Here is a 23,027-nt window from a genome sequence, read left to right on the forward strand (position 1 = left end):
TCAAGTAGATTAAAATCATGAAATGCTACCTTCATGTAATATTTCGCAATGCTCCAAAAAATACATGCTACTTTAAATATTGACTCGTTTAGTTATAACTTCAAATGTTTTACCAAATGGAGTCAATATGTTAATTCATGCTTCCTGTTACATGCATGCATCAGGCGTGTGCATGTGCTCCTCCCTGCCAAGTAAACCGCAAAATATTGTATTTTTCATTCCAAACTTGGTGTAATTAAACCGACCAATTACAACTTGTTAGTTGTGGTCCATATAAATTTATATTTTGTACCAATAGTTACTCTACAACTTGCTCAAGACTCGATTTTTCTAATCCAATTGATGTTACACACAAATTAATCTGTATGTGGGTTGCACGAAGTTCCATGGAAATGTAATTGCAATTAAATTTGTGCCTTAGTTAATCTAAATCCATTGATCTCACATGGGGTTTGATTAAATGGTTAAACCTTCATGTCATAAAAAATTCTAAGTGTCGGTCAGTCTCCATCTATAAATACCCTAACCTCCCCTTTATCATTTCCATCACTCGCATATACATATTCTTGCTTTGCTAGCTCTTCATATAAACATTGAAATTATCTTTATTTTTGGTCATTATGGGTTCAAAGGGTGCAGCAACAACAACACTACTTGTCCTTGTGCTTAACCTTGTTTTGATCAATTGTGTTAGCTCTAGTTATGTGCCATCTGTAGGTACTTGCCCCAACGGCCTAAAGTTGGATCTTTGTGCTAACGTGTTAGGAGGATTACTGAAGATTAGGCTTGGGAGTACTGATCCGAGACAATGCTGCCCACTGATTGCAGGCTTAGCGGATCTTGATGCAGCTGCTTGTCTCTGCCTTTCACTCAATGACCTCAACATCTTGGGTCTCCCTCTGCTCAGTCTTATCCCCAACGTTTCCTTGAACTTGCTACTCAATCAGTGTGGATATGGTCCGGCTCCCTCTTCCTTCCAATGCGCATATTATTGATTAAGTGATCCTGCTAGCTAGCTTCTGTGGTTTTTGTTGTGTTTAAGGTTTCTAGTTGTTTAATGGTTTAGGCCCTTAAACATATGTTCCTTAATCTATAACAAAGTATGTTGTTGTTTATGTTTTGAATAATTTGATGGGTGGGGAGAAGGTTAGCTCCGATCCTTCTCTCCCTCTTCCTCTATGTTGTAACATGTGATGTTTTGGAATAATAATAAAAGGTGAGTTTTGTTTCCGCTTCTTATTTTATGGATAATCTAGCACGATAATGCTAATTTTGATGAACTATTTTTGTATCATAGACACCTCTAACAATCCCTAAAGTCATTAAAAGTTGGACGAAATTAATTTCATAAAATGTTGAATCAAAAAATGCGGTCCTTTGCCCTCTCAAGAGGGTAGTGCCACAACTATTAAAAGCCCGTGTAGGACTTTGCATCATCACATATCGCCCCACTCTCCCAAATTATCTAATAGGGTCTTAATATGAAAAGTTAAACTTGGTCTCCCCACTCTCCCAAACTTATCTAATAGGGTCCTCATAAGAATCGTGAATCGTTCTTCTTCTTCAAGGATTGGTTCGCGAATCATTCTACTTCTTCAATGAATATATGCGGATTGTTCTTCTCTCACTAGGTTTGTGACGTAGGAGGATTTCCAGGTGGCGGAGATGGCACTGGGAGGGTTTTGTGACCATGGAGGGTTTCAAAGTGGCGGAGACGACACTAGCGATGTGTTTAGTGGTGGAGAAAGGTTCTGGAACATATTTACGGGTTGATTGTTGGCTTCTTGGGTGGGGGATTACGGGTAAGTTTGTGCTTGTGCAGTAGTTCGTGCTTCTGCGCACAAGTTTTTTTTTGGAGGTTTAGGTGGTACTATCGGGGTTGTCTGGGCTTGTGGGCGGTGGTTGTCGTCATGCTTGTACGTTGCTAGCTGGATTGGAAGAAGAAGATCGCGTTAGAAAAGGACGATTTTGGGGTGAAATTTAGCTCTGATCTGGGTGGATTCTCTCTACCCGTTTGAATATTGGTATTTTAATTAACATTCAATTTCAGTCATAAGATGACTGTCCTAAAATAAAATGACTTTTGTGGGTGTGTGCGTAGAAAAGCCCATATATATATATATATATATATATATATATATATATATATATATAATGTGAAACAACCAATTAAACTCAAACAAAAAAATATAGTACGTTTTTGTACCAAAGACAACCAACATTAGAAACGAAATTGCTAGAATGCGAACTACATCTTATCATGAATTTTTTTACAAAAAAAAATGCATGAAGTGAGCACTATATATTTTTTTTAATAAAAAATAATATCATATAAATTTATACTTTTAGACATCCGATATGTTCTTAAACTCAGACTAGTACACATAGAAATTTCTTACTTCTGGACATGATAAATTGGATTAAAGCTTAACACATGGCCTAAACCCTAAATCCTGTTCCATCATGTCACGTGTTGCACTGGCAAAGTAGCTAGCACACTAAATTACTTATTTCTTCATTCCCAAAAATGAGTAAAATTAACCAATTAAATAATTAATTCATGGAAATATCAAGTTGACATATTACATATATATTGAGACCAGGCTTCATTTAGCTAGAAATGGCTTGTACTAATATAAACCCTATAATATAAGCATGCCTCGATGAATGGATCTTCCATGCATATATATGAGTGTTTCAAATTAATAATATTGCCTGCTCGTATTTGTTAATTTCCAATCCGGTTAACAAACCCAGTCAATATATATAGTCTGTTAATTCATTGATTTTTGGAACTCCCTGTTCAATGCATCTAGCACGTCCCTTCCCTGCCAATTGTAAACCGCAAAATATTGCATTTTTCTGTTACGCTACAGTTTGCTAGAGATCCAATTTCTCTAATCCAATTGCTGCTTCACATAAATTAATCTGTGTGTGGGTGGCACGAAGTTCCATAATATATACCATGCATGGAAGTGTAATTGCAACTAAATTAGTGCATTAAATATATTTGGAATATGATTAAAAAATGTAGTGTGTTTTGGATATTTGTGGATTAAAATCATGAAGTACTATCGAAATATCACCTTCATATAACATTAGCATTTCGCAATGCTCCAAAAATGATACATTTATATGCTATGTCAAATAAGACTTTTAGTTACAACTTCAAATATTTTATCAGGCGTATTTGTAGTCTATTAATACATACTTCTTCTTCCATGCATCAGGCATATGCTCCTCTCGGCCAGATAAACCGCAAAATATTGCATTTTTCATTCCAAACTTGGTGCACCAATGACTCTACAACTTGCTAGTTGTAGTCGATATAAATTTATGTTCGAGTACCAATAGTTACTCTACAACTTTCTCAACATCCAATTTTTCTATTCCATTTGTTTTTATCTGGTTGTGGGTGGCACGAAGTTCCATAATGCCATTGAAATGTAATTAATTAGTACCTTAATTGATCTAAATCCATTGATCTCACATGGGTTCTCATAAAATGGTTCCAAGTGTCACTCAGTCTCCATCTATAATACCCTAATCTCCCCTTCACCATTTCCATCACTCACATATACATTAATAAATATTCTTGCTTTGCTAGCTCTTCATATAAGCATTGAAATTAGCTTTAATTCTGGTAATTATGGGTTCCAAGGGTTTAGCAACAACACTACTTGTTCTTGTGCTTAACCTTGTTTTGATCAATTGTGTTAGCTCTAGTTATGTTCCATCTGCAGGTACTTGCCTAGCGGCCTAAAGTTGGATGTTTGTGCTAGTGTGTTGGGAGGATTTTTGAAGGTTGTGGTTGGGCCTGCTCCAATTAGAGAATGCTGCCCATTCATTGCAGGCTTAGCTGATCTTGATGCAGCTGCTTGTCTCTGCCTTTCACTCAATGGCCTCAACGGTGCCTTGGGTCTCCCTCTCAGTACCATTAACGTTTCCTTGAAGTTGCTGATCAATCAGTGTAATCGTGGTCCGCTTCCCTATTACTTCCAATGCTCAAACCATTGATTAATCGATCCAGCTAGCTTCTGTGGAGGGTTTTTGTTTTGTTTAATGGTTTAGGCCCTTAAACGTACGTATATTTCTTAATCGATAATAAAGTTTTTTGTTGTTGTTGTTTATGGTTTGAATAATTTGATGGGTGTGGAGAAGGTTAGCTCCTTCTCTCCCTCATCCTCATCTCTGTTGTACGATGTGATGTTTTGAAATAATAATAAAACCTGAGTTTTCTTTCGGCTTCTTAATTTTATGGATAATCTAGCAAGCAGGATGATATTGCTAATTTTGATGGAACTATTTTTGTATCATGGACACTCCTAACAATCCCTAAAGTCACTAAAAATTTAATTTCATAAAATGTTATGAATGAATGTGGTCCTAATTTGACCTCTTAAGAGGCTAATTCTACAACCACTACAAACCAATGTAGAACTTTGCGCCGGCATCATATATATGCCTTAGAACTCAATGCTTTGCACTTTGTATAAGTGGAAGGTTAAACAACCCTAATCCTTCTCGGAGATAGCTCCGAAAGATCTTTCCTTAGTTTAGTTTTTCTTTTTTCACCTTAAACCTATATTTATTTTCATTAGGTTAAAAAATTTATGGTGAAAAATTGTGGAACTTTTGTACGTGGATATAAAATTCGGATGCTTGAATCACTCCACTCTCCTTAAGTATGTGATAGGTTATACATATTCCATCACTCGCAAATACATATTCTTGCTTTCCTAGCTCTTCATATAAGCTTTGAAATTAGCTTTATTTTTCGTCATTATGGGTTCCAAGGGAGTAGCAACAACAACACTACTACTTGTCCTTGTGCCTAACCTTGTTTTGATCATTTGTGTTAGCTCTAGTTTTGTGCCATCTGCAGGTACTTACCCTACCGGCCTAGACTTGGATGTTTGTGGTAATTTGTTAGTGAGGATTAGTCCTGGGAATACTGATCCGGGACAATGCTGCCCAATCATTGCAGGCTTAGCTAAACATATAGATGCAGCTGCTTGTCTCTGCCTTTCACCCAATGACCTCAACATCCGGGGTATCGGTTTGCTCGGTGAAATCCCCAACGATACCTTGAACTTGCTACTCAATCAGTGTGGAAAAAGTTCGGCTCCCTCTAACTTCCAGTGCCCATATGAATGATTAATCGATCCTGCTAGCTTCTGTGGTTTATGTTGTGTTTAAGGTTTCTAGTTGTTTAACGGTTGAGGCCCTTAAACATGTGCTCCTTGATCTATAATAAGTATGTTGTTGTTGTTTGTTTACGTTTTGAATAATTTGATGGGTGTTGGAGAAGGTTAGCTCCTTCTCTCCCGCATCCTCTGTGTGTTGTACACTTGTGCCATGTGATGTTTGGAATAGTAATAAAACGTGAGTTTTCTTTCGACCGTCTTCTTAAATTATGGATAACTATAGCAAGATGATGCTAATTTTGATGGAATATATATATATATATATATATATATATATATATATATATATATATATATATTTTGTATCATGGACAACCCTAACAATCCAACAAAGGACACTTTGCACCATCACATAAGTGGAAATTAAGTTAATGCTTTGCACTTTAAAGCACTTTGTCTAAGTGAAAGTTAAGTTAACAAAACCCTAATCCTTCTTAGAGATAACTCCAAAAGATCAACCAATAACCATCATTAGGCCATAAGATTTCCTTAATATAGTTTGCTTCTTTTTTTTAATCCTTAAACTATATTTATTTTCGTTTAGGTTTCGCATAGTTAAGATTCTTTTTTTATTATGAGAAATCATGAACGTTTGGCCTATACAAAATCTGGAAACTTTGATTATCCAACCATATCCAAGTATCTAATAAGTCGCAGATGGTTGATGTGGAGGGTTGAACTTGGGTCCTCCAACTGCAATGATTCATCCCCAGCCAACTCGAGTTCAATCCCAAATAATGTATAATATACATATATATATATGTTTTTATTATATGCATTTTGATTAATTTGATGGATGTGGAGAAGTTTTCTTACGATCCTTCTCTCCCTCATCGGATCGTTTGTGTTGTCATGTGATGTTTTGGATTAATAATAAAATGTGATCAGTTTTATGTGAGAATTATTGAATATATATATATATATATATAAAAGCTGTCATTTTGAAAAAAAAAATAAAAATTGAAGACACCAAGTCAAAGAGAAGTAACTTCCCACAACTCCACAACCTCCTGATTCTTCTCCATTTTTATCTCAACAACATCAAACGTTCGACTTCAAAGCCTTCACTTCCCCTTTTAAGCCCAACTAAGTGGACTTACGTTTCTCTACTGTTTCTCACATTGAAAGCAAACAATTAAGCTATAGAGCTCCCTCTCCAGACGACCAAAACAAATGGCTTCTCTGTTCAAATTAGGGTTTCTGATGCTGGTCCTCCATTTTTGTGCTGCAACTGCCACCGAATTCGTAGTCGGTGGGGTTAATGGCACCTGGGTTGTTCCTAAATCAAGAAATGAACAAGAGTACAATCAATGGGCATCCAAAAACAGATTCAAAGTCGACGACACTGTCCGTAAGTACACAGTACTTAATCCATTCATTATGTGTGTGTGTGTGTGTATATATATATCTAAGTGCCCTTTTAGAGGTACAATGAGATTAATAATTCGGCTTCCATGTTTCCTGTTTTGGATTATGGATGTAGATTTCAAGTACAAGAAGGACTCAGTTCTTGTGGTGACCGAGGAGGAGTACGAAAAGTGTCGATCGGCTCATCCTTTGTTCTTCTCCAACAATGATGATACAGTCTTCACACTGGACAGGCCAGGATTGTTCTATTTCATTAGTGGGGTTAGTGGACACTGTGAAAGAGGTCAGAAGATGATCATCAAGGTTTTGGAAATAGAGAGCCCTCCGCCTCAATCGGGGAACGATACCATCTCCCCGTTGACGACGAGCAGTGCTGTTGCAATGGCTGCTGCTATTTCTATTCCTACTGTGACTGCCATTCTTACTAATGCTCTGTTTGTTTAGCTTTTCGCAGCGTAATCTTTGATTCTATGATGCTTAATTTGTTAGTCATATTTCTTCATATTGGTTATATAAGAGACTAGCTAGGAATTAAGGTTCATGAGAGAACCTACTCATTTGTTATTAGGAGAATAAATCTGTCAACTTTCAGTTCTGTTTTTGCTGATTGTTTCCTCGGTATTTGATCATATTATATCATAGCATTAGCATAGAGTGTCTGGTTTGAGCTATAATAAGGTTTTAACAAAAGTAGAAAAAAAAAAAAGGAATCTAAGGGGACAGGCAAGTGTAATTTCACTTTCTTCTGGTACAGGGAGGGGAGCGAGACTGACACTTTTGACCTGAATCCAAAAACAGTAAGAGAATGGACAACCAAATACCAAGACAAGCTCAGGGAACATTGTTCAGTATCCGTTTACATGTAATATGTCTTGTAGTGTAAACGTGCTCCATGTCCAAGGTAATGTTGGGGGATCAGAACAAGCTTCAAAATTCTCATCCCCTGTTGTTGCGTGAGGAGAGTCCTAAACTCACGCCTACCTGCGAACTGACAACTTATTGTCCGTGGAAACCCCCCCCCCCCCCCCAGTCATCCATTTGTTAGGGACATTGCCACATCACTAGAACAGTGGTCCCACCCATTCAGTGGTGGTCCCACTTCACGAAATGATGAAAGTAATGCAAATCATAAACCTGGATAGGTGATCAACCCTAATAACAATTTGGTACGTACAGACTACAGAGAAAACAGAGATCAGATGGAATGCAAATGACAATAACATTCACTACATATATTAAGATTTAAAGCGAAAGGAGTCTGCGAAACTGTCACTAATTACATTAAGCCATTAAGGTATAAAATATGAGCCATATATAGACTATAAAGTACAAAAGGAAAGAGCATATCCACATAGGCCAGTGCACTTGCCAATGACTTTCTGTACACGATACAAAAGATTAGCAGCATTTATGTAGAGTCAAGGATGCTTGCCTATGGTTCAAGGAACTAAAAGGTCCTAAAGTTAGCTCTCTAAACTTGGGTCAGTTACCGGTTCCTTGGGACCAGCGGCCCCACCATTCATTCGGGCACGTGCCTCAGCAAACATCCTCTGCTGCTCAGCCACTGCTTCTTCCTCCGTCATTTCGGCTCCATTGCTCCCCTTGCCGCCACCCTTTAAAGAATCCTGCTGGAAGACATTCCCAAACTGACTATTAGTATTAACAGTGCAGATGCAAGGTTTCTCAGTTTAATCATAGTGCATGGAAGGTCCATGGTTCTCCATTTTCATTACCAATTCAACCACCCCAGTAAAACAGCCAAAAAGTTAAACAAAGATAGGGGGTGTAAAACGCTTCTTTGAATATTTCAATTATTCTGTTAATGCCGACATTGAATCACTCAGCCCAAGGGTCAAAAAGTCCATCTATCCCATGCAACTAATTTCAAAGATTGCCATTAAATCTAGGGTAGATGGAAGGATGGAGAAATGCTCAATTACCATGGTCTCAAGCTTGTGTTGCTCGTATGCAGCATAAACTTCTTCAATGTACTCGCCAAACCCGAGAACCTGACAGATCAGAAAAAGATTGAAACAGTGAACCATGAATTAGTAATTCTCAGCTATATAGAACAATAAATGCATAAGTTGGCTTTTAAAAAAAAGGTACAAGTTGGCTTCCTCTGCTTTGCAACAAACATCTCAAACAACCACAAGCCACAAACTCATATCATAAATCAGAAAAAGCAGAACACTTACCCCATTCTAGGAAAGTAATAATCCTCACCATTGTATACTGGCTTAGATTCCCATATATGCACCTGCTAAAGCCTTAAAATGCATCTACCAACACCTATCTAATGGGGTATATTAACCAATAATCACATCTTTGTTCAAGAAATAGATGCGTTTCTTGTGTCTGAATTTCTGAAAAGTAAGCTGTCGTTTTGGGGGAGGAAGGCTTCAAAAAACCACTCTCCTCTTGGAGAAAGAGGTTGGGGGCTTGCCACAGTGGCAAGTCTTAATCCCCAAATGTGTCTGAATTTACATCCCCATAGAATCAATATGATATGAAAGATACCAACAAGAATAAAATTCATTACCGATTCAACTAAATACCATTCAGATCACTACTTTCAAAGCATCTAGGGCAAGTAAGTTACATACTCCAAAACCATCCAACACTGGTTGAACACATAAAAGAAACGTTAGGCATGAACCTGTGATTCTTCCTACTACTCAGACAAAGGTATGGAAACAATCTGACAATAGCAGGGAGAGAGAAGAAGAAGTGCATACAACAGCAAGAATGAGTAGCTAATTAAGCATAGCAAATCTCACTATCAGACAACCCTCACAAGTTGAGACAAATGCCCTGATGAACTTTAAAAAGTAAGAGCGGTTGATGGCCAAACCTCTAAAGCCTTGAGCACATGCTCAGGTGCGATTGTCCGTCTGTCCTCTCTGCTACAAACTTCGTTGGACTCCGATGATACGAGATTTATGAACTCTGTCAGGGTGATTTAAAAAGTACAATTTCAATCATTATCAATAAACATAAATTGCAGAATACAGCTAAGAATTTCAAAAGAATCATTTTGGTAGAAATATCCAAAAAAAAAAAAAACACTGTACTGCAACTGTTTTTACTCGAAATACCAATGGATCACTAGACAATTAACTATTTTTGGGCCAGGAAAAAGGAAAGGACAAACAAGGAGACATTAATTAAAATCCAAGTGTTACACAAATTTCAAGATATTGTAGTGTTATTCAAATACTAGACATATTCTTCATAAAAGGATTATGAATCCATAAGCTCGAAAAGCAATTAAGATAGGACATATTAGCAGTAATGGGAGTTTTTACCATATCTTGTGCATTCTAAGCATCTGAGAATACCTTATCTTTAATTTATTCAACCCGCATTCTCATGTAAGGCTTCTTTTCAACTCATAATTGATTGATAAGCCCAGGTTAACAGCTCTGGCCAGGGCATGTTTGTAAGGCAGCACGCTTAGGCACCTCTTGTTTGTGAAATTTATTATATTTTTTTATTAAATTTATGAACATGGGCACTTATAAACAATTGCATTAAAAAAGGCAATATTTCCCCATCCAGAGTATCCTAGTAATCTAGTCGAGTTTTGTATCTTCAGGGCTGTCTAGGCCTTTTTATGTCCTATAATCCATTTAAGTCCTAATTAGATTACAAATTATTAACAATTTTCATATTTATATTGGAATGTACTCAAAACTATTAAAACAAGTCTAACAGATGCTAATTTTCTAAGGGATCAATACATCTCCATAAATTGTCAGGGCCTGCATTCTTTTCCAAGGAAAAAAGCCAGTGCCTGAAAATGATTGTCTTCATCACTTTTCTTATTTGCAACCATTTGGATGAACATATGCCTAGAAACAACCACTTCGGAATCTAGCATGTTAGAGGACTATAAAAAAGAAACAATAAGTTCAAGCATAACAAAACCAAAAACAGAGCCTTTCCCCAAACTATTCTGCATTGTTGAACTTAAAAATACAAGAAAAAGGGGAAAAAAAAAAACCCATAGGCTTCCTCATAAATGAAATATTTTTACAGATCGCAATCAGAATATCTAACTGTATGCTAATTTAAAGAAAAGCAATCCTATAGCGAAAATTTGAGCAACCAATCCGAAACTACCTTAAAAAAGCCACGAACAAGGAACCCAAAGGGGATAAAAATATTAACGTGGCTATAGAACAAAGACTTAGCTTAAATAACAGCTATAGAATTCCATGATTATCTTACCTACACAACACTCAATCAGAAGGTCTTGAGCATCTCTTGCAACACGAACATCTGGGGGTAACATCTCTTTAATAATTTTGGTCATAGTCGCTGCAACAAAAAAAGAAAAAAAAAACGAAGCAATCCACATGAAAGGTTATACAGTCAGAAAGATTAAAAAAAGAAAAAACTAAAACTAAATTTCTTAGAATCAATGAAATTTGTCTAACATAGAGAGACAAGCCTCTCCTGTGACCCCCAGTGTGGTTTTGAGTGTAGGAAACAGGGGACGGGGGCCGTGGTTGTTATGGATCTGAGGCAAGTCATAAACTCTAAGGTCTTGCTTTCTAATCTCACTTTGTACACGTTGGATTTAATTTATGTTTCATACCTTATTTGGTAAATATAATTTCATTTAATTCTACGACATATGAGTATTAAATACATTAGTGACAAACAGCACAAAGTCCATTTTATTTTCAGTTTCCACAATCCAGCCACAAGCAAGTGCAAAAAATCATGAAAGAGGATTGGGGACTCAAAACCTAAAACCCAAAATCTTATTTTCAGTAACAAATTTCTTATTCATTAATCAGGCATGTTTTTGTCTCCTCATAGCCTTACATCATTTCTGCAACAGCGGATTTATATAATGTCCCCCTTTATTCTCCATTATGCTAGAGCATGTTTTCTGATTCAGTATGACAATTACTTTTCGCAATCCTATATGCATCGAAATAAAAGCAAACCGAGCAGGCTTTATTTCACTCCCTTTTTTCCAACTTAACAGCATAGCAGTAAAATTGGCAGACTAAACATAAAAACAACTCCCGTGCAGAATACTCCTCGAGTGGGTGAGACAGACAGGATGTACGTAGAACAAACATACTTAAAAAACATAACCTCAAATTAACCTAACATCAAAAGAAAAATACAAAAAACTGACCTTTGGGAAGTGAGGCGTCCTCTTTTGACTTGCCAACAATATCCATGGGCTCCATCTTCAATCTTCAGGCAGACAGGGAACAAAAACTTCTATCACATAAGAAGAAAAGATCACCAAATTATACAATCTCAGATATCTACAAGCTGATTTCAGTTGCTTCTTTCAAAATTTTATCCGAAGATTTCTATCTTATGTCGAAATTCAATACGAGCAGCAAATTTAAAACGAGATACTTAATTAAATTCAAAATTCAAATAGTTGAGCGAGAACAGCTGATAAGGAAGTTGGAACTACAGAAACAAAGAACCAGAGACCAAATCCCCCGCACGCACACAATCCAGAAAGGAGAGAACCCACAAAAAAGCCAATAAAACCCAACCAGCAGACACAAAATCCATCACAAAAACAGCCAACTCACAATCATGCACGAACAGTTTAAGTGTAAAAACAGAAAATACCTGATAAGGAACGAAACAGGCTGAGAAAACCCGACTCCGGCGCTGGCAGGGAGATCGCGGGTGAGCTAAAGAGGAGATCCGAAGAAACGCGAGAGAGACAGGATTAGGTGCTAGGGAACTGTCGCTGGCGGCTTTCTTTTCCGATGAATTTATAGCGGGGAAGAAGAGAGAGACGACAAAGTTTATGGTAGGACGAAGACGAATCAAAAGAGTGAATAAGGTGCCAAATAAAGAATAATATGTCTCATATATATCCGCATAACATAAAACACTAAACAGTGTATCTTTATTATTATTTTTTGTTTTATTGATTTTTTTGTTGCTAGTAAATAGGCTGTATTCATAAATAAATACATAGAAAGAATAAAAACAATAAATTATGGGTTCAAATTTCAAAACCCCCAATTGTTTGTCTATCAAATAATAAATACATAAATATCTAGAAATATTATTTGTTGTTTGTTGCTCTTGACACCAAAAATATGTTGTGTCAAATGGGCTTAAAATATGTGTAAGGCCCATTGTACTACCTATTATGATTTGGATTGTTATGGCCCATAAGTCCATATTATTGAAGATATGAAGCTCATATGGTGAGTAACTGCCCAGATGCAGTTGTGCTGAGAGTGGTCCATGAAAAGATGAAGAAGTTGTGGCAGTTACCACAAGGTGGTCCAGGTGGCTGCTTGTGAGAGATTTAGGGGAAAACTGACATGAAGAGGTGGTAATGGCTTCAAACTAATAGAAAATGGCACAAAGGAAGGATAACTGCACTAGAATCATGGTTTATGGGGGAGATTTTCGTGCAAGCAGAAGATATATAAGATGGTAGACAGACGGAGGACACACACAACCAATCAAACAAACAAACTACTCAAGCCCAAAGACAATTTCAACTTCCAAGCTTTCTAGCATTCTAGCATTTCAATTACATTCTACAAATCCTTGTCAATTTCAAGCTATGTCGTTCATTCCAAATTTTATTGTATTTATTTCCAATCAAGTTTCAATACCAACCATCGTTGTGTAAATTGTTCTTGGTATCTGTTTTTGTTTCTTCATTTCAATCTCAACGAAACGTACTTTAGTGTATGAAACTATAATTCTTGACACACCCGCAAATCACCATCACCTTAGGCCACATTTAGGTGACAATAGTTGCCAAATAAAAAGAAGAATTACCTGTTCTTTACATTTTCCGAAGATTCATGATTTCTCGTAATAATAATAATAAAGTTGAGAATAATGTTTGAGACCCTCAAAAAGTGACTCCCAAAAGTCTCCCATTTAACGTGGAGTGTTGGATGTGAAGTGAGTCCTACATATGTGTTTTTAATAAATGTTGATTTTAATGTCACATAGATTTGGAGGATTTTTAGGGGTCTCTAACATTGTCCAAAAGTTAATAGTGTAAAGGGAAACAACTCAATAAGTGTTTTGAGGGAGGAAAAAAAGGACGAAGCAAAAACGAGCATTAATGGAGGTTAGTTACAGTGCCACATAGGGTTTTGTAGGGCAAACTTGAGTTTTTCTAAAAGGGCCTTTGGTTGGTGTTTTGAGGGTGTGATTATATATTTTATTGTTTGATTGAGTTTTGGATGATGAAATCTCAAACTCATTTCATTCTCTATTATCCCTTTGTGGAGAATAGCCAAACTCACCCAAATGGTGAGAATGAGTTTTGATGAGTAAAATACTATTTTACACTTATTATAAAATATTGTTTTATTTTCTAAAAATAAAATGGGGTAATATGTAAATTTTACTATTAATATTCTCACACTCATGCTCACTTTTTATTTTGTATCAAATATGATCACACTCATCTCACACAATTATAAACCAAATGCATTGTAAATGTATTTTAACAAGCCCTGAGACCATGGGCTTGGTTATGTTGTTTAATTGTAGGGAACGAGGCCTGAGCCCAAACAATGACCATGGGCTTTGGTTATGTTGCTAATTGTAGGGCAAACTTGAGCAGTTGAGCTTTTCTAAAGGGAGTTGTTATTTGCACACGAAGTTGGATACGAAGTATACATATTTTTTAAAAATATTTAATTTATAAAATTAACCTTATATGAAATTACTTAAAAACCTATTTACTTTTTACACCCATATTTCTTTCTCAATACAATCAAATTAAATTATAACCCTAATATTTTTAATTAAATTTTTTTAACAAGTGAAGTCTTCTTAATTTCAAACTCAATTAAAGATAAATTAAAAGTTACTCCCAACTTGATATGCTTTGTTGCTCCCAATATCCCAACAGAACTTGTAAATCTTGTCACGAACTCTAAGAGTGTGTTTGGATTGAGGGATTTGGAGGGGAGGGGAGGGGAGGGAAGGGAAAGTGAGTGTCCTTCCAATTCCCTTATTTGGATAGTTTATAAAAAATTGAGGGGAGGGTTTTGAGGGGATTTAAGAAGAAGATTTCCTTAAATTTTTGTTAAAATTCTTTCCTCCCAAGATGGAGTCATTTGGAGGGAAGAGATTACTAATTAAATTACTTATAAGTTTAAAACCTATTTTACCCTTGGACATAACACTTTAAACATAAAAAATAAGGATAAACTAGTAAATTAAACTACTTTTCTTTCCTTTATTTTTTTATCTATCCAAACATGAGAGAGGGAAATGTAATTTCCCTTCCATTCTCTTCCCTTCTCTTCCTTCCCTTTCTCTTCCCTTCCCTTCCCCTCCCCCAAATCCCTCAATCCAAACACACTCTAAGAGAAATATAGAGAGAGAAAGAAGAGAGACAGAGATAGAGTGAAAGAGGAGAGGTGGTTTTCATTGTTATAGAAGAGGAAGAGAAATGTCAACCATGATTGCTTCTTCTCCTTGTTTGACTGGTTTTGAATAGAAGCACTAGCGCCTTAGGAATAGCAAATTTTATATTTTCAATGTGATTCAATTTTTTTTTTCATTTGGAGATTTAATCGAATGAGTTTTAATCCTTTCTGTTGGTAAGGCATTGACAATTTTTTGATCCTGCATACCCTTTTCACAAATTGACAAATTGATTAAGAGAGAAACAAATTTATTTTATTGGATGAAAGGGTAATTTAGGAAGTACAATGTGTGTATTAGATTTTTTATTTGGGTGTGTTGAGTAGGTGTGTGCATTGAGTGTAACTCTGTGTGCAAATAACTGCTCCTTTTCCTAAATGTATTGTTAACGAGCCCCGGGACCATGGGCTTAAATTATGTTGCTAATTGTGCCAATTACACCGCGACACGTTAGTATTTTTGTTATTGCACGTGTCAGTTAATTATTCGTTCGTTTGCAAATACAAATGTAATACGTGCACGTTGATTATTACCGGATCAGAGGTGCAAAACCGTAAATACACAATTATTAAAAGAGAAAACGTTAAAAGCCACACTGTGTCTGTTTGTGACTCATCAAGGTCTAAAAGCAAAGGCGAAAGAGAAACGTACGGCAGACGTGCGTCGTGACTCATCCTCTCATTCAAGATTCCTGGTTCAAAGTTCTATCTCTACTTCTCTCTCCTCTCCCTCGCTGTCTATATATATGTTCATAGCGCCACATGAATGTCTGCGTATGTGTTTATTATTATCTGTATGTTTTGTTTTATTGTGTAGTATAATTATCCAGATCTGTGTCATAAGATGTATATTGGATCTCTCTTGGTTTGTTGTTTTTTCGTAGTTTGAGTGATGTGAAATGGATTTTTTTTTTCTTATTGGTTTGTTTTGAGCGGGTCAAGTCACTGGAGGCAGCGGTTCATCGATCTCTTCCTGGAAACTTTTGTAGTTAAAAATCGCGAAAAGACATGAATCGATCGATAAACCTCTGCATCCAGCGCTCTGCGCTTACCCCTTGCCTTCTTTCTTACTCTTATATGTGGCTGTTTGGTTGCATAGAATGATAAGGGCAGTCTAGGCCTTGTTTGTTCTTTGCATGCTGGAAAGTCTTCATTTATTCAAATTTTGTGACCTGTGTTTGATTTGTGAAATTGAATGACTTATTTGAAAAGAAAATTTGTTCAAAGAAGCTTATTGAATTTTTTATTTTTTTTTTGAAAATTCTATTTGAAGGATTTTGTTATCAAGACGTGAAAAGGAATTGGAGTTTGGGATACAAATTTACTTTCCTCTGTGCTTTTTTTTAATGAAGCTCCTGGAAATAAAAGAACTCCATTTTGAATTACATAAGATAAGGCATAAAAATACCAAATTTATTTTCCTCATTCTATTGAGCTTAATTTTGAATATCGCTTGAAGACATGAGAAAGTGCTTGAAATCATGAGGAAGAGTATTTAGATCTTTTCATTCTCGCTGTATTTCTCTCTTCCCATTTTTGAGGCTAATTAATCTTTGGTTTTTTGTGAGCTGCACTTAGCTTGTTGTAAAACTAATCTTTTTGTCATCGGGAAACAAACTTTTCACATTACAAATTATGAAAAGCGTGTATTTCGTTTCATTGAATTTTTGTTCAAAAAGATTATGCAGGTGTGGGTGTGTGAAAGTGTATCTATGCCCCTTCACGTTAGCAGGGTTTTTATTTGCATTTAACCAATCGTGTGGTGATGATTATGAGGGGCAGAAGGTGGGGAGGATGTGGAAATAAAAAGACATTACTTGTGAAAGTCTATAGAAGATATTTTCTAGATAAAGTAAATTAGCGATTATCCTGATATTTGTTGTTGGTGTTCAATTATGATTGAATGGTCAAGTGAACTGGATGGCGCGTGAATTCACTGAAATATTGTTGGTTTTCTCACCCAATTGTCTTGTGTTTTTGAATGCTTGTTCATGTTCTTAATTGGTTAAATCAGTAAATCTTTAAAATTTGCCATATTTCGTTTTGAGTCGCTAGATGTGATATATATATATATATATGATATTTTATTTCTATATAATTTCTCTTCACCATGTTGATATATTTCTCTCTTTCATGCTTTTTTTTTTTTTTTGGTCGCACCATTGTACCTTTTTGTTATTTATCATTTTCTTTTAGGGTTTCATGTGTGTAGTTAAACAGCTTGCTGTCTTTCAAACTATATTACTGTTTTTTTCTCCCCACTTTTCTTAAAGTGCGTTCTTGATTGAAGGGATTTGACTAGTGGTTCCTGGTGTAATTGCAGCACTGATGTTTTTTCATAAGCCTTTTGTGATCCACAAACCTTTACTGCTTTATGCTTCTAGCACATTGGAAGGTGAAGAAAAAATTAGTTTGTGTAAGCAGTAGAAAAAGAATTTTGCATAATCATCTGCACAGTTACTCCTAATGACAGTTTACAGTGATGCATCATGATTGATCATACTCTTCATTCCCTTTTAATTTGGTTACAGTGCCAAACACTGGTTAATTTCATTGGTCATTGTATTTTCCTCGAGAATTTTAGCAACGATGCCATGTTTTATTTTAGTGATTGCCAACAATCATGCAAATTTAATTCTCAGCCATTTATGTTGGGCGTTATTTTCTTGATCATATGGTGAAAAAGTTGATGATTGGTCTTGGAAAGAAGTTTCCAAGTTGGGAACATGCCATGGTGATTGCTGCCTGAAATTGATGGGCAAAAAAATCACCGAAGTTATGGATTGTCAACTTGTTGGAGCATCTGCTTGGTTTTGAATACTTTTGATACTTTATACGCAGTCTCGTAATCTCGAACCAAATTCCTTGTACCAATTGCCAATCAAATCTCTGTTAAATAATTCCATCCTCTAGTTTTTGGACCATTAAGATGGTGGAATCTTGGCGCCAGAATCTGGGTAGGGAAAGAATCATGGAAAATTAGAGAAGATGGGTATATTCCTTTGTTATTTTGGATTGCTTGCTTTGCTTCACTGATGGCGATTTTAACCTCATTCTGCACTGTTTTAACTTTCTTGACTTGGAATCTCTAGTCTGCCGGTTCAGGTGTCTGATGTTGTGTCCCTTCCCTCTTTTCCAACGACGGCAACAAATGAGGTTATGAGAAGGGTTTTGCGGCAGAAATTTGCTCAGCTTGACGAAAATCCAAGACTCAGAGAGAGACTTTTCTACGTAAAACTGTTGATTTGTGTCAATGTGTGGGAATGAAGAGAAAAACCTTCAAGAGAAACATTAACTTAAAACTGTTAAAAACAGGTCTTCTTTGAATAAAATGCCCCCATTTTGATTTCCAGGTGAAATACAATGGCAGGTGCCCAAATCTCCTCTATTTGCAGTACTACCAACCACGAACTATGGATGTTTCACAACCGTAGTTTTGACTCGGATGGTTCATACTTGTATGCAGTTCATGGAGTTTAGTCTTCATCAAAATTAGATAAAGAACAAGTTTTTCCTGATTTAGGCTTCTTTTTTTATTTTGGATATAATATTTATTTATTTTTTTCATGTTATATAATTCAAATGCATACTCATGGTATTTCAAATCTCTCCATTGGGGATTCTGGAATTCTGAAATGGCAACACTTTCATAAAATTTTTTTTTGAAGAAAATCAGTGTCTGCAAAATAGTAATTTCACACCTTTGACATTATTTTTTTCTGGAATTTTCAAGTATTCTTCTCATCTATATCACAAAATCTTTTTTGGTAGGTGAGTTTTGCATAAAAAAATAAATATATACCAAGTTGTAGAACTGTAGGAGCCTAGGGAGGGGCATACCCCAAGATCAAAGTCTTAAAAAGCCAAAACCAATAGAAATTACAAACAAAAGAAAACAAAGACCCCATGAAAAAACAAAGTCTCCATGAGAAACACAAAGTCTCACGGAAATCACAAAAAAAGTTCACATTATTTCAAAGAGACATTGCCCAAAATAAAAGAAGAGACCCATCGCGTTGCACACATTAGAGGATCCATAATGGGTGCTCTTTAGAGTGCTTGAAATCATACTATCCCACAAAGATTACAAAAAAAATCTCTACATGATTTCAAAGAGACATTGTCCAAAATAAAAGAAGAGACCCACCGTCTTGCACACATTAGAGCATCCACATTGGATGCTCTTTAGAGTGTTTAAAATCATACTATCTTGATAAATTTAGTGATATATGTTTACAATGGGTAGATTTTGACACTCCAAAATATATGGAAAGGAAGAGAGAAGGAGAAGAAAATGAGTATGGAGTGTTGGCTTAAGTGTGTTCATAGTGAATGTATTGCAATGTAACACTTGTTAAATTGATAATTCACAAGAATTGAGGTGTTTGGAATGTGACATAAGTGTGTTCACTGTGTATGATGCTCTTAGCAGTGACTCAAACATTGACAAACGCAGCACTTGGATCCTTTACTGGGGCCCCTTCACATGGTACATAATAATAGCCCACTTCCATCGAAACTAAGCACCAAGGGCTGCACAATAAGCTAGAGCACGATCTAGCAGCAGGCTACCTTCATGGCCCATAAAAAAATTTAAGCACCATCCAGACCAGCAGCAAGACGAAGCCCAGAATAGCCCAAACAAAGCCTCAGGGGTCCACCACCCATTAAGAAAAGAAACACACGGATGATCCAAATACTAACCCAGTAGCCGAAGGTAGCATAGGGCCTGCAGATTTCCAGAAGCCCACATCCTCGTTATTGTAGCCTAAAAGGCCCAAGAGAAGCCCAACAAGCAAGCCTTCATACCCAGAACCAGCTAGACCAATTCTGCCATCCGAAGCAATTCTTCTCTCTTGCCTGCCCCAACGCTGGTTGGGACGCGAGACGAGACTGAAACTTCGAAGGAATCGAACAACTGTGTCGTCTACATTGGATGGCTTCTCTTGCGCTCTCCAGGCCAACTCTATCCACTCCGTTTCTGCCACAAAACCCGTAAGCTATCTTTCTCGTCGTGTATACATATTTTGGCTTCAATTTCTCTTTTGAAGCTGAAAAGACGCCGTTTTTGTTGAATTTAACTGCTCTTTCTGTTTCTCTTGAGTTTTCGCCGGACATTATAATCGTGTTTGATAATAGTGTGTTTGATTTTCTTGTCCCCTTGATGATTATTTATATTTGAGCGAATTTGACGGTGCTGAAATCTTAGCTTTTGGTTTTTTTGTGCAGTTTCTGCAATGGAAATAAGAAGACCACAGCAGCATACTCTTATATCCCCATTCTTAGAAGTTTTAGAAGCCCTAGATGTGCAGTAAATGCCCCGTATGAAGGTATATTTAATCTTCTTTCTCTTTTGATACCACCTCTCGGAATAAGAAGATATTTCCTCTTTAGAATACCCTGCAAAGCAAATTTCTGCGACCATGGATGTTTATATGTGGCATGGTAATACTGTAGTTTAATAGACACTCTAGTGCTCACAGGAAGATCTCATCTTTAATATGAACAATGTTGTCGACTTCTTAGTGTAGCTGGGAACAGTATTTTACTGACTGAAATATGCACGTATATTGTTGTATAACTATTTGCAGGATAGCTGTGAAAACGGGAAACATACTATGCTTCTCAAAGGCCTTAATAGTTTAGTTTATGTTTTCAAAGTATGGACCGTATGGTCTATGGAAACACCCAGTATTTTCTACTTTGGAGTGTTGATCTGTATGTGCTTGCATGAAGCACATCTCCGACATTTCTCCATATCTTTGCTTTGTGCCAAAGTTTTATGTCATCAATGTGTTTGCTTTCCTTATAGGTAACACCCCAAAGTTCCCTCGGATGAATGTTTGGGATCCTTATAAACGTCTTGGTGTAAGTCCTTATGCGTCTGAGGAAGAAATTTGGGGATCTCGCAATTTTCTCTTACAACAGTATGATGGACATGAGAGAAGTGTAGAATCAGTAGAAGCCGCTTTTGAGAAGCTACTTATGGCCAGCTTTAGAGAAAGAAAGAAAACAAAAATAAATTTGAAAAGCAGGCTAAAAAAGAAAGTGGAAGAGTCTCCACCTTGGGTCAAAAGCTTGCTCAATTTTGTAGAAGTTCCTCCAATTGAAGTTATATTCAGAAGGTTGTTCCTGTTTGCATTCATGGGCGGCTGGAGTATCATGAATTCTGCTGAAGGTGGACCTGCTTTTCAGGTTTGTTTGACATACTTATCTTGGTAACAATTATGGGTTAATACCATTTTTATACACCGAAAGATAGTCAGTGTTTCAATTTGCATACCGTTGTTAGAAATGTTTCAATTTGGTCACTCAATAATAAAATTTGTTCTAAGGGTAGATTTTCTCACTTTGGGACAGTCAAACTGCACATGTGGCAATCAATATTTGGGCAGTCAACGTGCCACATGTGTAGTTTGACTACCCCAAAGTGAGAAAATCTGCCCGAGAGATCAAGTTGAAACAATTCTATCATTGGGTGACCAAATTGAAACATTTTAAACAACGGTGTGCAAATTGAAACATTGATTATCTTTCGGTGTGTAAAAGTGGTATTAACCCAATTATCTTCTGAAATGTCCATTTACATCAACCATACTTCGAAAATCTAGTATCATCACGAGATATGGAAATTATGTTTGCATTGTATTCATTTCAATGCATAATTTTTTGCTTTGCTTTTGGTTGTCATCAGTTTTGAGTTTGAATTTTATCTATAATTTGTATTTTTGGGTTGGTACTTTCTGATTGACATTAATGTTTGGTTTTGTGTGCATTGCTTCAATTGATGTCTTTGAGTGCTTGGCTTTAGTTATCCTTTAGTAGCTTATTAATTATCCTCAGTCTATAAATTCAATTAAATTCTCGTCTGATTGGGAAAAAATATTTACCAGCGAGCATTTTGATATTTTCAAGAGAATGGAAACTCTAACATGTAAATGTGTTGAGCAAACTTTTAGATTAGAGAACATTTTCCAAATGACAGTCTTAGGTGGTCAATTTGATGGGCTGGAAAGTAGTTTTGATCTGACAACAAAGGCTGTTGGATAGTAAAGCCTCAAAACTTCATAATTTGAAAATATTCTTCACTAATTGGTCATAGAAAAGATATGATAAGGTGACAATTATGTATCCATTTAATATGAATTCCTCGTCGGCCAGAAATCAGTTACATACAAAACCAGTAGTTTTTTTTAATCAATCAGTAGTGTTTGTTTAAATGGCTGAGTTTGCCTGTGTAAAGAGCCAATTGAATTCAATGCCATCCACTCAGCGCTCTGTGCACTGTAACTGAAAAGCTGCCTATATGAATTCTAGGAGTATCCTATCGTTAGAGCATGTTTCAGGTAGGTTCCAAGTTTTAAGTGAAAGATAAATCGATTTAACCCATTTTGTTTTTAATTGTTATCCAGGTTGCAGTCTCTTTAGGAGCTTGCATATACTTCCTCAATGAGAAAACAAAGAGTTTAGCTAGAGCTGTCATTATTGGGTAAGTCAATGAGGGAATTTCAATAACAAGTCATCAGACATTTATTTGTTTAGAGCTGTTTTTAACTTTCATGTTTCTTTTGCTGTGGTGTAGATTTGGAGGTCTTGTGGCAGGGTGGGTAGTCGGGTCGATTGTTGGCCCCACAATTCCAACTTTCCTGATACACCCTACTTGGACGCTTGAACTTCTAACATCATTGGTGGTGTATGTTTTCTTGTTTCTAGCCTGTACTTTTCTCAAGTGAAATTCATTCTTCAGTTTGTGATCAAACTTTGACACTTTAAATTCAGTGATTTTGAGTTCTGACAGAGTATCAACTATTAAATCATGCTTCTTATTATCAATGCTTTGCAAGTGTTATGTATTGATGTTGCCTTAACTGGCTTTTTGTCAAAATCTTAAGGATAATACTTGAGACCCTCAAAAGACCCTCTGTTTAATATAGAGTGTTGGATGTGAAATGGACCCTACATGTGTGTTTTTAATCAATAACAATTTTAATGCTACATAGATTTGGAGGACTTTTAAGGGTCATATTTTGGGGGTCTAGCA

General features: G+C 36.3%; 6 protein-coding genes and 1 long non-coding RNA gene across 10 annotated transcripts; 6 read left to right on the plus strand and 1 right to left on the minus strand.

Moving 5' to 3' along the window:
* Positions 1 to 565: 565 nt before the first annotated feature.
* Positions 566 to 1,215, plus strand: LOC120015948 (putative lipid-binding protein AIR1B). The gene has a single exon (XM_038868476.1). The coding sequence runs from the start codon at positions 621 to 623 to the stop codon at positions 993 to 995; it is 375 nt and encodes a 124-aa protein (XP_038724404.1). The 5' UTR covers positions 566 to 620; the 3' UTR covers positions 996 to 1,215.
* A 475-nt stretch (positions 1,216 to 1,690) lies between these two features.
* Positions 1,691 to 4,017, plus strand: LOC120016740 (putative lipid-binding protein AIR1B). Its single transcript, XM_038869648.1, has 3 exons — positions 1,691 to 1,802; positions 3,608 to 3,662; positions 3,744 to 4,017. The coding sequence occupies exons 1-3, from the start codon at positions 1,691 to 1,693 to the stop codon at positions 4,015 to 4,017; spliced, it is 441 nt and encodes a 146-aa protein (XP_038725576.1).
* Positions 4,018 to 4,785: 768 nt separating this feature from the next.
* Positions 4,786 to 5,157, plus strand: LOC120016741. The gene has a single exon (XM_038869649.1). The coding sequence runs from the start codon at positions 4,786 to 4,788 to the stop codon at positions 5,155 to 5,157; it is 372 nt and encodes a 123-aa protein (XP_038725577.1).
* Positions 5,158 to 6,380: 1,223 nt separating this feature from the next.
* On the plus strand, positions 6,381 to 7,532 carry LOC120016742 (mavicyanin-like). Its single transcript, XM_038869650.1, has 3 exons — positions 6,381 to 6,558; positions 6,691 to 7,009; positions 7,454 to 7,532. Exons 1-3 carry the CDS (start codon positions 6,381 to 6,383, stop codon positions 7,530 to 7,532), a joined length of 576 nt encoding a protein of 191 aa, XP_038725578.1.
* Positions 7,533 to 7,775: 243 nt separating this feature from the next.
* Positions 7,776 to 12,417, minus strand: LOC120016153 (protein Dr1 homolog). 4 transcript variants are annotated; one of them, XM_038868787.1, is made up of 6 exons: positions 12,192 to 12,417; positions 11,734 to 11,795; positions 10,809 to 10,898; positions 9,430 to 9,524; positions 8,516 to 8,584; positions 7,776 to 8,203 (listed from the first exon to the last, which is right to left on the minus strand). In XM_038868787.1, the coding sequence occupies exons 2-6, from the start codon at positions 11,786 to 11,788 to the stop codon at positions 8,039 to 8,041; spliced, it is 474 nt and encodes a 157-aa protein (XP_038724715.1). In that variant the 5' UTR covers positions 11,789 to 11,795; positions 12,192 to 12,417; the 3' UTR covers positions 7,776 to 8,038. The 4 variants fall into 4 exon arrangements, with proteins under 4 accessions (XP_038724715.1, XP_038724714.1, XP_038724716.1 ...); XM_038868786.1 differs by having other exon boundaries at positions 11,734 to 11,819; XM_038868788.1 differs by having other exon boundaries at positions 7,776 to 8,200; positions 11,734 to 11,822.
* A 3,181-nt stretch (positions 12,418 to 15,598) lies between these two features.
* On the plus strand, positions 15,599 to 18,504 carry LOC120016247. The gene is made up of 2 exons (XR_005471935.1): positions 15,599 to 17,978; positions 18,079 to 18,504. It is a non-coding gene; the product is annotated as an uncharacterized LOC120016247 (long non-coding RNA).
* A 1,303-nt stretch (positions 18,505 to 19,807) lies between these two features.
* On the plus strand, positions 19,808 to 22,841 carry LOC120016436 (protein CHAPERONE-LIKE PROTEIN OF POR1, chloroplastic-like). The gene is made up of 5 exons (XM_038869210.1): positions 19,808 to 19,981; positions 20,216 to 20,316; positions 20,799 to 21,181; positions 22,399 to 22,475; positions 22,569 to 22,841. The coding sequence occupies exons 1-5, from the start codon at positions 19,923 to 19,925 to the stop codon at positions 22,717 to 22,719; spliced, it is 771 nt and encodes a 256-aa protein (XP_038725138.1). The 5' UTR covers positions 19,808 to 19,922; the 3' UTR covers positions 22,720 to 22,841.
* Positions 22,842 to 23,027: the final 186 nt, after the last annotated feature.

Source organism: Tripterygium wilfordii, chromosome 15 (assembly GCF_013401445.1).
Source record: "Tripterygium wilfordii isolate XIE 37 chromosome 15, ASM1340144v1, whole genome shotgun sequence".
Classification (NCBI taxonomy): domain Eukaryota; kingdom Viridiplantae; phylum Streptophyta; class Magnoliopsida; order Celastrales; family Celastraceae; genus Tripterygium; species Tripterygium wilfordii.

Excerpts from the sequence above, each read along its gene's own strand:
- LOC120016436 (XM_038869210.1), top strand. The coding sequence starts at position 19,923 with ATGGCTTCTCTTGCGCTCTCCAGGCCAACTCTATCCACTCCGTTTCTG. Across the intron at positions 19,982-20,215 it reads CCGTTTCTGCCACAAAACCC|TTTCTGCAATGGAAATAAGA; the intron begins GTAAGCTATCTT and ends TTTTTTGTGCAG. Across the intron at positions 20,317-20,798 it reads AGTAAATGCCCCGTATGAAG|GTAACACCCCAAAGTTCCCT; the intron begins GTATATTTAATC and ends CTTTCCTTATAG.
- LOC120015948 (XM_038868476.1), top strand. The coding sequence starts at position 621 with ATGGGTTCAAAGGGTGCAGCAACAACAACACTACTTGTCCTTGTGCTT.
- LOC120016153 (XM_038868787.1), bottom strand. The coding sequence starts at position 11,788 with ATGGAGCCCATGGATATTGTTGGCAAGTCAAAAGAGGACGCCTCACTT. Across the intron at positions 8,585-9,429 it reads ATGTGCTCAAGGCTTTAGAG|GTTCTCGGGTTTGGCGAGTA; the intron begins GTTTGGCCATCA and ends CTGATCTGTCAG. Across the intron at positions 8,204-8,515 it reads AACACAAGCTTGAGACCATG|CAGGATTCTTTAAAGGGTGG; the intron begins GTAATTGAGCAT and ends AATGTCTTCCAG.
- LOC120016742 (XM_038869650.1), top strand. The coding sequence starts at position 6,381 with ATGGCTTCTCTGTTCAAATTAGGGTTTCTGATGCTGGTCCTCCATTTT. Across the intron at positions 6,559-6,690 it reads CAAAGTCGACGACACTGTCC|ATTTCAAGTACAAGAAGGAC; the intron begins GTAAGTACACAG and ends TTATGGATGTAG. Across the intron at positions 7,010-7,453 it reads GCCATTCTTACTAATGCTCT|TGTAAACGTGCTCCATGTCC; the intron begins GTTTGTTTAGCT and ends TATGTCTTGTAG.
- LOC120016741 (XM_038869649.1), top strand. The coding sequence starts at position 4,786 with ATGGGTTCCAAGGGAGTAGCAACAACAACACTACTACTTGTCCTTGTG.
- LOC120016740 (XM_038869648.1), top strand. The coding sequence starts at position 1,691 with ATGGAGGGTTTCAAAGTGGCGGAGACGACACTAGCGATGTGTTTAGTG. Across the intron at positions 1,803-3,607 it reads TCTTGGGTGGGGGATTACGG|CTCTTCATATAAGCATTGAA; the intron begins GTAAGTTTGTGC and ends TTGCTTTGCTAG. Across the intron at positions 3,663-3,743 it reads GGTAATTATGGGTTCCAAGG|GTACTTGCCTAGCGGCCTAA; the intron begins GTTTAGCAACAA and ends TTCCATCTGCAG.